This window comes from Rhea americana, unplaced genomic scaffold (genome assembly GCF_003343005.1).
Source record: "Rhea americana isolate MKP2758 unplaced genomic scaffold, rheAme1 scaffold_56, whole genome shotgun sequence".
NCBI lineage: Eukaryota > Metazoa > Chordata > Aves > Rheiformes > Rheidae > Rhea > Rhea americana.
The window spans coordinates 4,516,581-4,533,898 of record NW_028186712.1 but is presented as its reverse complement, the minus strand read 5'-3'; the positions used below and the strand labels follow the sequence as shown (position 1 = coordinate 4,533,898).

The window sequence follows — 17,318 nt, the reverse complement described above, 5'->3', positions numbered from 1 at the left end:
AAAAAAAAATATTTTACCAATCAGAAAAATCAGGAATTAACATGAGAACTAAAATCTATCAAGTAAAAAGAAACCCATGCCAGTGCTGTAACTTATAAACAAGAGGTGGTAATTTTGGATCTCACAAGTGCAAATATCAATTAATCCTCAAAGGAGAAATTGTTCTTTGTCTGCTCAGGTACCTGTAGTCATAACTTCATTATGTTTAGTCCGGATAAACAGATAACATTGTAAACCAAGCACACAAATACAGTATTTTAAAGTGGTCAACACAAATGAGTAAAACTGTTTAGGAACAAAAACTATGATAAAAAGTTTTTTTTTTAAAGCATGATTCCTCCAGAAAATTCAATAGCAATATACTATACACAATAAAGGGGGAAAAAATGTCTAAAAATCCATCCTGCTTCAGTGATTAAATAAATCCAGCAATCAGAAATAAAAAAGCAACATGCAATAGATAGAAGGAAGTCAGCTCTCCATATAAGCAAAAAGTTGTAAATAAAGGAAAGTTGTACAAAAAGCTAAACAAAAATAGTAATTCATGGCTAATAAAGCCAATGATGTCAAGAAGGAACTTTATTTCTCTCTTTATGTACCTCAGCCTGGCAGGGTATATATACATGGCTAGCTACCTACAGTATCAATCATGATCACAGAAGACAAAGAAGTGCTCACCAAATCTTGATTCTGTATATGAAAATATACAGGATGAACTCCTTTATCTTGAGAATACTTCCCAATATACTAACAGGCAAGCAGAATGGGAAAACGGTGGGAAGGAAGTATCAACTGACCCAGTTGACTAATGGGTGACACTGGCCTATCTTTCCTCTTACTTGCACGTCAGTGAAAGAAAAGAGAAGCAGTCTTCCTTGAAGCTGATTCCAGGAAGGAATCTTAGTTATGTTCTGTGATAAAGGCTCCGGAGAAGTATATTCCCTTGCACTGGCAGAGGGCTTTGGGGGAACTGCTACCCTCAAAGATTTTCTAATGAGATCTGTCCTACTATTACTTTTAACATATCTTGAAATATTCAGGTTGTTCTAGAAGGCTAGAATAACRAATATTATCAGGAGAAAATTCAAAAACAATAGGCAACATATGCAACTACAAATGGTCTGATCAAGCTAACTATCTTGACACAACCAGTATCAGCTAATATTCACCAAAAACAAGTCTTCTCAAAGATCTCAGATTCTCTTCTTCAAGAAACTAAACATTTGATACAGATGAGCTGATATAGCAGTTCAGAAAAGTATTTAGTCTTGTTTTAAATAAAAGATCGTATGGTTTGGATCAAGCAGTTTGAGCATTGAAATTAGTACGGCTAGTTTCTCATAGAACATCAGGATTAATTGTAACCCAATTAAGTTAGCTAACCACAGAAAAAAAACTTTATGTGGAATCTCGAGCGTGTGAGATGACGACAAATGAAGTCACGCTTCCACCTGAATGCAAATATCAGGTTTATTTCTTCAGTGAGACACTTCCCTATCATAAATTCCCAAATTTGGTCAATGTTTGTCATGATTTATAAATTTGCTTCCTATACAACAAAGCATATCAACTAAATATAACTGACTATTCTGTGAAAAGGAACAGCCAATAGAGAACCATCACTAAATRAGGTATTATTCATGGGATTGTCAGAGACTGGTATGAAACCCAAAACTTCAAGATACTCAAAGATCATCTGCAAATAATGCAAACATTAGGAAAAAAGGGGGGGAGGCACTAACATCAAGTACAAGTCCGTGCAACAGAGTTTACTAAGCAATATAGATCACTCTGGAAACTACATTAAAAATTACTAGGAAACAAGCCAGTGTAGAAAAGAGCCAGAGTGATCTGAAGATAAAAACAGGTGAATCCTTTGAGATTGCACATGCATGCATACATGTGACACAATATAGCTACCTGGTAAGCATTCACCCCCCAGGAGCTGAATATTAAGCCAGTACAGAAAGATGTRTACAAGATACAAATAACTAGACGCTGAAGGCAGACAAATTCCAAKGAAAATTTTGGTACTCACATTAAAACTGAGGATATCTAATCCCGAGAAGAAAGTGTGGATTATTCTCTTGTGCCTTCAAATCAAGGATAGAAAACCTTCCATACTACTTATGCCGATGACTGTAGATTTAGGTCTTTAAAAYAGATAAAAAGCTAATCCTTACTCTCCCCTTAAAATCCTTTCCAGCTAGTTTTAAGTGCAGATAGTTGAAAATTGTCTGTGGTAAGAAAAGATAGATAAGCCTTATATGGGCAGTTGATAAAAAATAAGACTGATAAAATTYGTCAATGATAGATTTTAAAAAGTATGGGAAAGTCTACTTCCAGAAATCTCTAAAAGTTAACAGAACTATCACCATTTTATCAGAGGTGGAAACTGATGTTTAACCAGAAGATGCCAATGAAGACAGACAGAAGAAAAATCACATGACTAAGTCATGACAGACCCAGGATTTCAATCTCATCTCAAATTCTAATCCACTACTTTACTAGTCAGACTTCCCATCTAAAAACATTGTGTGTTTTGCCTTTGAATTCTTTTGTTATTACTACAGGTTCATGAACTTCTACTAGCCAGGTAGAACATTCAGGGTGTCCTAAGGTCCTTACATATTCATCAATTTTCCCTCCCATGTACAAACCACAAAGGCAGCAGCAAGGTAACTACTTAATATGGTTGACACAGACACAGAATGCTGTCAGAATAAAATTCACATGTGTAATATAATGACCCAATTTTGATTGTCAGTTGGATACCCAATTCAGAGTACTGATTAAAATTCTAGCTTGCCTAGGTATAACCAGGGGCAGGGAAATTATGCTAATTCAGGCAAGAAATAGGACTGTGATGCATAAACRCTTTAATATTCAACTCTTTTATATAGGATTAAAGTATTTTAGCAGGTTGGCTGAAATTCCTGACTGTTCACCCAACTGATGCTCTATTAAAAAAAACAAAAACAAAAACAAAAAAAAACCAAAAAAAAACACAGAGATACTCATTTCTTGTTTAAATAATACACCAAAAAGGCTTCAAGTAGCAACATAATCTTGTTTTCAAAAATGCAGTTAATATTTATAACTTGAATGCCTTTCAAATGTACAAGATCTAACATTATCAGAACTATATATTATTTGTACAAGAACCCTGTTCTTGTTTTCTTGTCTCTAAAAGGATCAACAGATAAAACTAAGACACGTTTGCAGTTCCTTCAGGAGAAAGACTYCTCAAATGAAAAACATTAAGAAACATTGTTAGTGACCTCAACTTCAGTCAGAGAAAAGCTATCATTTCAATGACTAAGTTCCAGCCCATGTTAAYCAACCACATTTCATTTTTTTAAAACAGTACATAAAAGTTTATACTTACAATGATTTCAGTAGCCTCACTTAACTTTGTATTGCTGAACATTTTATGTAGTAGTAGGCTTCGTAAAGCTAATAGTGTTTCTCACCACCAATGTTAAAGCCCATTAAAAAACTACATTTATATCTCAGCTTGACATTTCCTTTACTTATCTCTGTAAAGTTTTTTATCAGAGGTTATACAGTAAAAAAATGTCTTAATTGATGCAGATTATAACAACTAWTTTCTTACCTAAATTATTTTTCTGAGTAAGCAGTAAGAGCATATTTTTCTGGCATCTAAGATGACTTCTCTTTATGTCAGAAAATCTAATTTATTTATCAGTAAATCACTGCAAGTCCTCAATAAAAATAGATGTTATATTCCAGTTACAGTGAGAAAAGATTGAGGCCAAGTGTCAGCCRCAAGAGGGCAGTCAGTATTCTCAAGGGAAATTTGTTACTTTATTGCTTCAATTGAAAACACATTAACCATAAAATGTTTCTCGTGGGAGCTGGAGAAMGTATAGGAGAGAACAGCATTTTTGAAGTGCTGTGTTTTACATATGCTCATTTTTTCCCATTCTAAACTGGGATAACAAGGTTTGTAGATTACACAGGTTACATAGATTACGCAAGTTACATAAAGAGTCGCCCGATTAAAAAAAAAGAGATTGGAAAAAAAAAAAAAAAAAAACTCTGAAACCCTTTAGTAATTATTTTACAAGAAATTATAGAATACAAAGACAAAACCAAAGCAACACTCAGCAGTTTACCTGAGGCTGAGCCATTTAACACACTAATTTTCCTTGTCTACCAACAAAGAACAGGGAAGAATACATTAAAATAATTAAAAAATTTATATTTTACAGCTTAGATGATTTGTTTCTGCTCTTGACAGTTATAGGATTAGAAGTGACATGAAAGGGTGTTCTATTTGTTCTGATAAAAAGTACACTGCTAGCAGCCACAACACAAGCTTTTTGACATGTTCCACAAACCACCAGCTGTGCCCCAGAGTTGTCATCTTGTTCAGAAGTTAGAAGTAATTCAGGAGTTATGTTTTATACCACCAGTTGTCTTTATTTCTGGCCCGAAGATATCGGTGTCTCACCTCAGACCTGAATTTCTGTGAAGTTTTACAAGTAAAATTCTACCAAATGATAAAAATTAACTAGATTCAAATTCCTGTATGGGATAATAGYTTCACTTATAAAGTACAGAGGAGACAAAATCTTCTAGTAGTAAATGATTTTACTGCACTTCCGTATTTGTAACAGGCCACAACAGACTGGTAGACAGGATCTCAGTTCCTTTTTTATTCATACAGAACATAATTGGCAAAACTGACACAATTATAAGCCATTAGAGTAGTAATATTAGATAACATTACTTCTGTAGTTCTTTATCATCAAATTTAGTATTTAAGATGCTTTCTGAATGAGTTACTACATAATCTGAATGATCCTTGCACCTCTAGAGATGTTTGGGTCTACAGCACTGAGAAGCTTGTGCTGTCACTGCTTGCACTGAATGGGAAGTTCAGGAATTTTTAGTCTATTGCAATTCTTACATTTTTTGACTTATTTATGCAGTATTGTTAGCAATAATATAACCAGAAACATTACATGTAGAAAATATTGAAAATATTAACGATATGAAGAGTACAGGATGCTGAATTTTCAAGCAATCAACATGCAATCATTTTCAAGCAGTGAACATAACAAAGAGGAAAAGCCTTTGCAGATTGTCTGAGGGAAAAAAAAATCATCAAAAAAATCAAATATTGCTCGAAATCAGAGTTTGAAAGAGTTCAATTTCCTGAAATAAAGTCTGTCTTGTGTTTCTAGAATTCAARTCCCTCCTCCAAAATACACCACAAAACAATCTATTTTCTCCTTTCCACTATTTTCTTTTTCCTCATTCTGCAATTTGGAAAAGACTTCCTGCAAAAAGGTTCAACACCCTTCAGCTACATTGCTAAACTTTTATCCTGCCTGTCTGAAACTTATCAGAACCAAAGATTCTAGCCCTCAGAAGTGGGACAACTGTCATTGCATCACACACTATTCTGAGTTTCCCAGTGGACATACTGCCTCAAGAGGTTTTTTGCCTGAAGAGAAAATGAAACTACTGAAGGTAAAATGATGAGCTTTCAGAGGTTAATGTCTATTCCAATATTGCTATGTTTTTAAATTATTACATAATCAAGTTGTGTAACCAACATTCACGTTATTTATTTATTTTAAGAAAGAAAATTTACCCCTCTCCCTACAACAATCTAATAACCCTGACAGTACGCAAAGCTCACGTGTGACTTGCAAAACTTTCTTAATGTTTTCTGTATGATATAGTGTATCTTAATTGATATCTTTATCAATAATATCTTAAAAAAAATTTAGGCTTACGCTGATCAACTAAAAAGACTGACCCAGCTATCGGCTGTTGCTGCTGAATTGTATTTACTTTGCTGTTCAAAAACAATCTGGTCAGTCCTAAACAGCTGAAGACTTATATCTTCAGAACTCCATACATGAAGGTCTCACTAACACTGACTCACAAAAACATGGAAATAAAATCCTAAGAGCCTCATTTTCAGAAACTTCACCAACTGCAAGGGAGATGTAGAAGAAATCCTCCCCATTTTGCCACAGTGGTTATTTTACAGAAGCAAATGCTCACATTTTTCTCTTGATAGCTGAGCCTATACCACTTGGGGAAAAACAAAACCAAAACCATCAGAAAGACCCACCACCCACACACCACCAAACCACAGGTTGGTATAATTCAAGCACTGGTATACAATCCCTTATGTCATGAGAAATCATCTGTAGTCACTCCAAAACTGCAAGGTAATTTTAAAACAAACAGAGACTTGGATATGTAAGCACCATTCATAGGCTCTTTCATTCAATTCTTGCTTTTGTTCCTTAATTAGCTGTTTTCTTCACAAGCCATTTCAGTTTCATTTTGCAGATTTCACAGGCCAGAAAGAAAGGCTAAGTGGCTGGTAGTTAAGTGTTTCCTACAGCAGTCTAGTAATTAGCTATGAGCATTACTACACAACTTGAAAGAACCAAAGCTTTCCCATCTAAGGTAAAAGTGAAACAGTAAGCTCAAAGCACACAGTAGGTCCAAGATGTTCTGAGAGGGAAAAAAAAAAAAGTGATGAAGATTGTTTAAAACAGATTTATCCAACACATTGTCTAATACATATGCAAGGACCAAGAAAATATTGCAAAACCACTACATGGAAGCATCCTACGAGAGGACAACAGGAAAGCGTTAGTTGATTCCACCAGTTGGTATGAACTTTGCAGCAGTCTGGAGCTGTACTGCTCCAGTCATTCATTCAGCCTCTTGCCAGCGGTTGCATACCAACAGATGTGCATGGGCCTCTCAGCTTCTCCAATTCACAGGCATCATCTTATCTCTAAATAAAAGAGCTGGAGCAGCAGAGGCATCAATGTTCCATTTATGGCAAAACTGCCAACTAAAGAAAGCACAGAAGTCTTGAAGTTAACATTAAAAGGGTATAGAAAGGTTTCTCAGAGCTCTACAAATAAGGAGACAATCTGAACCTTCATTGTTATTAAACTGCCTTTTGTATTTAGGCATAAATCTGACTTTTAAATTGAAAAAAAGTTTTCCACTAGTACTCTTACTGTTCAATCTTACACATGCACATAAGCATTTATTAAACACAGATTTCCTAAGTAAACATYAAGTAACTGAAACACCTGGCATAGCACAGGTATGCATCACCATATGAAGATATGCATATATTAAGAATAAACCTAACCTACTTAGGTCTCCAACAGCTTAAGCATAAATACCTGTCACTAATATCAACAGAGCCTATCCGAGTTTTTTTTTTTTCTTTTTTTTTTCCCCTCCATAAAACTAAGTATTCAAGATGACATTGGAGAGCGAGTTCAACTGAGAAAAAAATGAAAAAATTACAAGGTCAGTAATCAGCTGGTTTGCAAGGCCAAGGGGCATCAATATGCTAACAGTCAATTTAATTTGACKAAAAAAAAGATCAAGATAGCCAACAGTACAAAAACAAGAGTTTTTAAATCAACATGCTTTGAATACTGTAAACGTTGTTTGAATTTAACAGGAAGAAAAGTTATTTATCAAGACCAAGGATGCTTGAATCTACCTAAAATAGAGATAAAACACCATAACCTGAAGTTCCTTCCTAGACCTGTTTTAGGATTTCTGCTGAGATTGTCTAGATACAATTTTAAAATTGATCAAAACCTCTGTGTATCTACAAGTAGAAACTTAATGTTAAGTGTATGTATATTCTTAAAGAAGGACTTAAAATATCCAAAGTTTTACTTCCTTTTCTTTCTTAGAAAAGGATAGAAAAAGAAATAAAGTGATTAATGCCAGTGTGGTATATACAGCTATATTTATTAATAAACTTCCATTACAGAAAGAGAAAACTGAAATAATACATAAATGCTGCTTTAGAATAAAGACAGACTACTGCTTTCTCTAMCAGTTTTATTTCAAAAAGTACACACGTCTGTCACAGAACTACAGCATCTTAAATTTTTGGATTTTTTCTTCCAAATCTACTTCTTTGAATTATAATACTTGTATTTTAAAATACCCTCTCCTCCCAAAGATGTGAATATAAAACCTCATATTGAATTTCATAACAATATTTAAGTCCATGCTTTGTGCATGAGAAGTGTAACATAYTATTATTATAACGTTTTAGATTCCAGGGAATATTATTGCTCCAATTTCAGTTGAGCTGTGCCTCAGTGCTGGAGGACCAAAGCCCAAAGGATCCCATTAAAGCACCTATGAAGTATATAAAACAAGGTTTAAGAGTTATAGTTTTATGATAATTTCRGACTGGAACAGAGATCTAAATGATCCAGAACATACATGGTCAAAGAAAAAAGCCTATTATGAAACTCAGTAATACACATTTTTTACTACAGAAAAATTTGCAATTATATTAAAAAGTCATTTGTACTGTTATGCAGGAAGCATACATCTAATATCAATGTAACTATCATAGCAGATAAAGATGTAGGTATTATACATTTTTTTCCAAAAACATTTTTTTTTATCCCTTCAAACAAGGCATTTCTGTGCACTACATACTTTAAAAAGAAGTACTCATTTTTAGGTAAGGAGGGTTCACACTAACACCTTTAAATATCCATTTCAGAAAGTTTCTGAAGAGGCTTGTAATGCATGAACAAATGTTACATCACCTCTACAATATTACAAGTCTAACACTTTATTCACACCATGCTAAAATTAAGGGTTTTCTTCTAAACACAAGAGTCCTCAACAAGCAAGTTTACAGTCATAACATTAACTAGTGGTTTCCTCAGTTCATTTAAAATATTTACAAATAGTATCACTTCCCTCCTTTATTTTATATTATAAGACATTTAAAATGCCACCTTCTAACTGGTATATCAGCTGCCATTACTTCCTAGAAGAGTTCTGTTAGCAGGGTTATCTAAGATCTGACACTTCAAATGTTTATGCATTTCATCTCCTACATAGTTAGAAATCATTGTTAAGCTACAGTATCTGCTTTAAGAATCATAATCAAGTGTAAGTTAGCATTCTAGTCACTAAGGAAATTGCTTCCAATAGCAGTATTATGGTTTTCATAGCAGTTTTATCCATTCAGAAAGGCATGATGTTAGGAACTTGAGGCAAAGTTTATCCCCAAGTCAGAGGTTCTTTATTTCAGATAAGGGCTATGCCAGTTCCCATTTCCTTATTTTCCATGCAATTACATAAATAGACAGACACTGTCAAGGCTGCTAAGCCTAACAGCTAGGTTCCGAGGGCACATCATGCTGTCCTTCCATTCTGTCCATTTATTATTTTGTGCAAGCTGACAGAGCATTAAACGTGTAAACTCTGTTCTGCCTCCTCTTTATGATAAATTTCTGTTCGAGCATCTTAGTGCTTACCTGACTGAAAGCACAAGGTCTCAGGTCAAACGAAAAAGCTCATTCCACATGTGCCCACAGATGGCTAAAAATCAACCTCAGTAGGTTTCTTACCTTGCTGCTTAGGTCTATAGCTATCTCTTGGTCCGTGATTCAGTTCTAGTTTTGTATATAACCTGCATTTACAATCCAAATAACCATACCCTTTCAGTTAAGGGAGGTCTTAGTTTCAAGGTAAACAATCAACCAATATATATTAAATCTCAAATCTTTATCATATTAATTGAATGCAAGAAGATGTCTCCATCTACTGTTCTTCATAAGCATGTTTGGCACAGTTTCTAAGCTATTATTTATCACGTAAGTAAGAGCCAGTTATCCATCTCACTGATAGAACAAATGAACAGTTTTCGGGAATATAAACATTTAGATCATATCTAGAAATTGAAGAAGCAACTGACATTTTGAAGTACAGAATGATACAGAGARCCACTGAAGTCACATCCAAAAATTGGCATGAAGAGGTATAAACCATACATAGAATAAAGAAATTAGATCACAGTGTCATGTTTTAAAAACCTGTACCATCGTCTAAGCACCTGTCCAGACAGTAATTTTAGGCACCAGAGATTTCATTAAAACTGGAGTTACAATCAGGCAAAGTTTATTGAAAAGGCACACATGAAAGATAAAAATATCTGAACACTAACAGTATCAGTTTACAATCTAAAAAAGTCCAAATATGAAAAATTGTAAGTCTAGAATACTTAGTAGCCATTCAAGTCTCTAAACTCAGTATGAAAGGTATGTTCCCTACATTAGTAGTGTCAGCCAAAAATTGTGCACCTAACTACAGCTACAACAGACATTTAGTAATATGCCAAAGATTTTGTCACAGATCTAAGCAGCTACAAGAAAGCAGACACTAAACCTAGAAGTTCAGGGCAATTTTTTCATCTCATACTGTTGGTAAATACAAATAAACCTAACATCTTTTAATAGGCTATTCAGACATTTCCTTCCTCAACATCAGTGCCACGTACTATACTCCTTTAGAGTTTTCCAAAATACTGGGCAGATTAACATCTATAGCTGAAATAAGTTGAAGGGGCTCTTTATTTTTATTATTTTTCCACAAGACAGGAAGGATGTGAGCAAAAATAGGAAGGAGGAGGAAAGACAGACATCTACAGATACTCAACCTGCACTAAACTTCAAATTCAACTTCCACATGTATATAATATCAGTCATCATAAGATATCAAAAGTCCTCAAGCAAAGTGTGAAACTAAGATAAGGAATCATTCTATTTCTCCTGTAATGCTGTAAGTTTTATAAAACTAAAAAAGGCATTTTTTTTGTTTTAAATGAAGTCTTGAAACACTAAATTCATATCAACAGTTCTGGATAACTAGATTCTCCAAGATTCTGGTTGCATGAAACTAATATTAAAGTCAAAGGGTCCATTAATAAATATTTAGGTTTTTGAAGAGGCAAGGAGAGGCAAACTTCTAACTCCTTGCAAGTTCAAATAAAAATTGTGTTAGTGTCTTAACAGAAGGCTAAATACTACTTGTATGTATCTGGAAAAAGATTTTCTGAAATGATGTAAGGATCTAAGAGGACACATATCAAATACAATTTACTTAACATATTTCATTAAAACCCCACAGAGCTTCTAGATAATTGTTTGGAAAAAATAAGAGCACTGCTTTAGAATTTAAGCAGGCTTTAGAAAAGTTAATGGTATTTTGCATTTTAAGATCTGTATTGAGATACTATTCATTCTTAATGTGACAATAAAATATAGACTTTAAAGTTTGGATACCATTAGCAACAACCAGATAAGACCTCTTACACAAGATAACATTAGTGTTAAGTTAGCAACTAGTTCTAGTCATGTCAGATATTACACTAAAATTGAGATTTCAAAGAACATGCAAGGCCTCCTGTCACATTTCTACTCACTGAAATTTTAAACTTAGACAGATTCATTAAAGTTAACTGAATCAGTCAGAAAGAAAGAAATAAGGGCTCAAGTGCTCCAAACATTATCAAGTCAAGGAACTGCATAAATACTCAAACTAAACAATTCCAAGTCATTTTAAGTACTTCAACCAGCTGCAACTTCACCAGAAAATGGTAAAGGTAAGATATTTCTGTTATTCCAAAACTGAAGATAAAGTTTCAAGGACTCTGAGGAACTTCATATCCTATATACAAAATGCTTCAAGTGTGTCTGTTTCATATTCAGAACTGCATATTAGCTGATCTTGTCTCTTCAGCAACCTACTTGAGTCAAAATACCTTCAGTATCCAATAAAGGATCTTCAGTGCTTTTAGCAAATAGTTTGACTGTTATATACTAGTATGTTAGAAATTAAAAGGGAAAATTATTGGCTTTTCAAACTAATTTGTTCATTTTCCTCAAGGAAAATTGCATGCCATTGTTTAAGTGAGCGATGGAACAAGGTACTTTTYTCTAATACTTAAAATGAACCTTTAAAAACAGGATTTAAATTAATAACATTTCATACTATGGACCCATCTTTGCTTTGTGCTGGAATCATCACAGGGACAGCACCCATTCTACTTAAATTAGGTGCAGCTACCTTTGAAGGTGCAAAGCTTGGATTTTGACCAGTAGTACGTTCAAAGTCTTCACTTGGGACTTGACTATATGGAGTTTTGGTATATCCTTCCATATTGGAGGGAGACATTGAACCTAGAGAAGAACGATTGCTGCCTATGTAGCTGCGGGCTGTTGAACTGCGGCTTTTTGGAGGTGGAACGTCTTCTCTGGAGAAGGGAAAGAAAAAAACAATAGTTGGAGAACTCAACAATATTTCAGTCAATATTAGTATTTGAGTACTTACAAAACAACTTTCAGTTTGTTTCTCCTTATTCTGATAGAGTAGCCAGAAAAAAAAAATCTCACTCATTAAGTTTAGAAATATTCAAAAATTCATCACCTTCAAAATTGTTACTAGATACACATGACTATCTATACAATATCCAAAACAAAAAGGTTCTCAGATCAGCTATTATGTTAAGGCTTTCCAAGTTAAAACAGAATTCTTAATCATCTTACACACTTTAAGATGCTTTAAAAGATAGTTTTCAAATAATACTGCTCAGAAGTTAGAGCTATGTCATTACCTAATATCATGATGTACTTCTTTCTCATATTTCTTCTCTCTGTGTTTCTTACAGCAACAGAAGACAAGAAAAGCCAGTAAAAAGAGCCCCAGCAGCGTTCCTACAATAGCTCCAGCAATTAATCCAGCTGTATTGATAGCTAGAATAGAAAAATTACAATATTGATTGTTAAAGGTCAGATTTACACAACTACATAACTCTTTTTTCTTAAGTCAACTTTAAAAAGAGCATGTTTCCCCATGTCCAGGCTAAGAGTATCACTGAATCATAGAGGGAATGCTTCAAACCCACCCCCACCTCCAGCATTTGGGGAGACTAGACAAAATAGCAACTGTCAGTGGCACAATAGAGTTTTCCTTTCAGGAGGTCAGAGAAACAACATTTAGCTCTTTAAAATACAAAAAAAAAAAAATTATGTGACTATTATACAGCAAACACTTACGAGGGGTGACATTCAGGTCAACAAAACATTCATCCGTGCCAACTCTGTTTGAGGCAACACAACTGTATGTACCAGAATAGTCCTGAGAGGCATTTTTCAAAAGAAGTTCCCCTGTATTCTTATCTACAAATAATGAAAGACAAAGGTTTATCATTTACCAAAGATTAATTTCATGTTTAAGACAAATTCTTAATTAAAAAGCCTTATTAAAAATAATATCCAAACAAAAACAGAGGTCTATTGTGATGAAAAATATCCCTTTTTTGTAAAAGCCTTTTACATTATTAGAAGTTTGTTCCATAGCACCTGACAAGGTTAAGTTTACAAAACAATTTGCTTCATCATTGAAAAGAAACAGGTACTTAAAAGGGCAGATTCTCTCACTCTAACAGAGCTCTAAAATACAAAATATTACTTGCATCCTAGAAGTACCATTTCTATCCACTGTATTTGAAGTGATCCTAYACAGTCACCTCAGATGAGGAAACATGTCCAAATTACAAACAGATCCAGCCAAAACACCACACACTGAGTGACCAATTAAGTCTAGCTATACTGGCAGTCTAGATGCGGATCAGCAACAGGAAAAATATTTTACTAGGGCTTCCAAAGTCATTGGTAGATTCCTGTGTAAGGTTTTACTAGGTGAACTTCGAATGCTCTTCAAATGCTCACAGGGTTATATAGCTAAGAGTCTTGCCATCAGCACTTAAAAGGTCAAAGCTGTAAGATACTATCCCTCCTTCAGTTAGACAAGGAGTACTTATTCAATGTTTCAGTTGAACACCCAAGAATATAGAGAYTATCCAAAACACAAAAGGCTATGTCAGGTTACACATCAGATGTTACCTCTTCATTCACTCTTGTTCAGCACTAATATGGTCAATTGATTTTTATTTACCATAAGACAAATTTGGAATACGGAGAAGAAAGGGAAAACAGCAAGYCTAAGATCTTGAGTGGCATAGAGAAGGAAATCAGGGATCAACTCTTCACCATCAAAACAAGAAATGGGGTATCAAATGGCACTACCAAGAGGCAAGTTCAAAACRAAAAACAGTATGAGGTTCTTCAAACACGTAGCTAAACTTCAGAGATCTATGTAATGGGATATTACAGATACTGATAGTTTATAAAAGTTCAAAGGAGAACAGGAAGTCCAAAAGACAAAATAATCCCATCTCTCACTTCTGTGATTTTTTTGTCAAAAAAAAACAAATTAAAAAAAAATCTATTCTTCCATAACTGTTGGAATTTCCTGAGGCAGATGAGGAGACCAGTACCACACAAATTCTTATTCTCCTTCCTATAGATATCCACTTCGGTTACTCTTAGAGACATGAAACCATACTATACATTCAGTCCTATATGCTGTGCATAACTTAAGTGTGTCTACTTATAAGGAGATTTTTTTAACTGCTCAAATATGCAAGGCTAACCCATGTCTCAAGGGTTAAGGTTTTCGTAACTACAAAGAAGATCCAAAAGAATGGGTACTGAGAAATACTACACCAGAAACTTTTACAAAACCAAAACTCACAAATTAAGCTTCTGAAGTTTTCACAAGGGAGTCCAATAAATCCACCATATTAATTTGGAATCTATCATTCAGAATTTATAACAGAACCATTTCCTGGATGTTAGCTTATTCAAAAACAGGATAAGCCTCCTCTCCCCTTTTACTTGTGAAAACTTTTGTTGCAAAGAGATGAACCCATCTTACATAAGTTCAGTCACTTGCCCAGGAGGTGAAGACTTAAGATCACTCTCTCGTTTAGTTAGCAAAAATTCAAGCTTTCAATATCCTGTTCATGAAGGTATCTCTAACCACTGGCCTAGAGTCCATTCTGACTCTTTTCCACTGTTCAACTGGGCAGAAAAGCAGCTAAAGATCAACAAGCAAGAAAAGCTGCAATAGTCATGCAGGAATGAGCATGATTCTGGAGCCTAATGGTAAGAATCTCTCTGAACTTAAAGCTCTATACATTAGTTGCAGTAAATTTTTATTCTGAAGAAAAAAGTTTGTCTCAGACATCAGTTATATTATCTAGTGAAAAGACAGGACAGGAGTGACATCCATCTTGAACATTCCATGCTAAAACTAAGCAGGAGTTACTCACAAGTCACAATGAGCCAAAAATATGAATGTAATCTTTCTTAAGTATTTCAGAGTACTAAATAACAAAGTTTGACAATACTCAGCATAGAAGTGGCAGGAAGTTCTTGTGTGCCAGCTGTTCTTCTCCAGTCATAAGATAAAAGAGGGGATCCTTCTTGCGATGTGCATTTTAAAATAATGTCATTTCCGATCTCCTGTGATCCTTCAATAGAGCATTTAGTCCTTGCTGGCTTTACTAACAAAGAAAATGTTATTCATTAGTAACAGTCACAATCAAAATACTTACTGTTCTAATTGGTAAATATGTTTAATTAAAGCTGAAGTCAAATTTGTGCACCTAACTTTCTTTGCATGGAAAGAGTTTTTTTGAAATGTAAGTCTTAAAACAAAAAAATCCTCATTATTATTCCTTTCATTCTCCCCTTTAAAAAAAAAGAGAGATTTTCCTCCCCAAGGAACGTCTCAAAAATGGAGGTAACACCACGTATTTATAATCTATGATTCTGTCCTACAGAAGTTTTCTTTGCATATATGACATCCAGGATGGCGGAATGCATAGAAACATCATTGAAAAATTCAAGAACACTGTTTACTTACCAAGTACAGTCAATTGTATTTTTTGGCTTTGAACTCCAGGAGCCTTCTTCACTTTACACTGGTATGTGCCTGTGTCTGCTGATTTTAAATTCAGGATATCCAACGAACCATCACCAGATCTGGGATCGGGATTTGTAAACTGCATCCGTCCAGTCATAGCAGCATAATAATGATTGTAAATCCTGTCTACAGCATACATAATTATCTACAAAAATAGAAATAAGATTTTAAAAGTCTATTTGGCATGTAAATATTTGAAATAACAATTCTGTTTCTTCACATTCTTGACAGTTTCTACTATTTTAAATAATCTCAGTAGTATGACATAACCAAATATCTCATGCTATAAAACATCACCACAAACAATACACTAATATGAATTCTGACTAAGCACGTACCAAACAGTAGCAGTATATTAGCACCAACTTCTAGCTCAAAGAAAACTATTCAAAATTCCTCTAGTGTTCCTTCTATAAAACCTACTGAAGAGGTCAGCTTGTCTTATTAATCAGGCTTCCAAAGAAAGAAATATGAAAAGAGTTATGTTTAAAATAAAATTCTCATGAATCAGCTTTCAGTCAGGAATATAATGTAGGTACCGCAGCACAGTTTGTTTTCTGTAACTGAAACATTTTTAATTTTGGCATTCAACAAGTTTATAGTGACAGACTTCTTGACATTTCATAATCTCTGCTACTCCAAAGTTTCCACTCACATGACTCATGCTTCAAAGTAATTTAAGATCACAAATATCCCATCTTGAAAAAGTAAAAAACAAAACAAAACAAAGGGTCAGTAGCAAAGTTCACACATTGAGCTATTGTAACAGCCAAAACCATCTTCAAAAAAGTCTCTACTTACTATTTGTTCCTTCTTTTGATTATCTGCTGGTATCAAGACCCACTCGATATCTAGTGGGCCTTCATCCTCTTCTGAGAGTACAAAAGTACATGGCAGCGTAACCTTCTCTCCTTGAGCTTTTTCAAACATTGACTGGTCAGCTGAAGTTATACTTAAGCTTCCTGTTAGACCTACAAAAATTTTTGATGTTTTAAAGCACTTCACAAGCAGTTTTCACAACAGTGTTCTACTACATATCAGTAGGTTCTTTGCAGAAAGGAGTATCTAAACCCAGCCTCCGTGAGACAGTAATCGCATAGGTTATCCGAACAGCCAAAGCCTCAGTTAGAAGCGCTTGACTTTTATATGCACAGTAAAAAAACTCAACTTTTTTGAAGTTCAGATGCCCACTTAAAATCCAAGTTTATACAGTTCCTTTTTCAAATCCATTACATATATTTTCTGTGAAGAAATCATATCATTCACCAGACTATTTTATCACCACTAAAAAAAAAAAAAATCCTGTACAGTATTATGTTCCTAATGCAATACAAAGTCAGCTACTGCTAATTTGAAGTCACACCCAACAKGCAGTTACTTCTTTCAAACCATAACATACATTTTTATGCAGTTCAACTCCTATAGAAAGTACACACAGACATGTGTGTTTCTACATACATATATGTAAGTATATACAAACATTCATATACAGCAGCAACTTATCACTACTTCCTCTTTGGTAAAATGAGGGTATGAAACATTCATAAGGTCAGCCAGAGTTGACAGAACTACTGTGAAGTCTAGGGTTACATCCAGTTAAGTTGGTCCATCTTGAAGTATATGGACTGTTTTATCTA

At 34.3% G+C, this 17,318-nt stretch overlaps 1 protein-coding gene across 2 annotated transcripts in view; it reads right to left on the bottom strand.

Moving 5' to 3' along the window:
• CXADR (CXADR cell adhesion molecule) overlaps positions 1-17,318 on the bottom strand; it is a 38,255-nt gene that overhangs the window by 2,641 nt on the left and 18,296 nt on the right. Inside the window, exons 2-7 of one of the 2 annotated variants that reach the window (XM_085318920.1) lie at positions 16,483-16,652; positions 15,622-15,826; positions 15,104-15,259; positions 12,906-13,028; positions 12,464-12,602; positions 11,917-12,103 (exon numbers count right to left, since the gene is read on the bottom strand). In XM_085318920.1, the coding sequence (XP_085175046.1) occupies positions 11,917-12,103; positions 12,464-12,602; positions 12,906-13,028; positions 15,104-15,259; positions 15,622-15,826; positions 16,483-16,652 (980 nt within the window). Of the gene's footprint in view, positions 1-7,766; positions 12,104-12,463; positions 12,603-12,905; positions 13,029-15,103; positions 15,260-15,621; positions 15,827-16,482; positions 16,653-17,318 lie in introns of those variants that run through there. The other variant, XM_085318919.1, reaches the window with a different exon arrangement.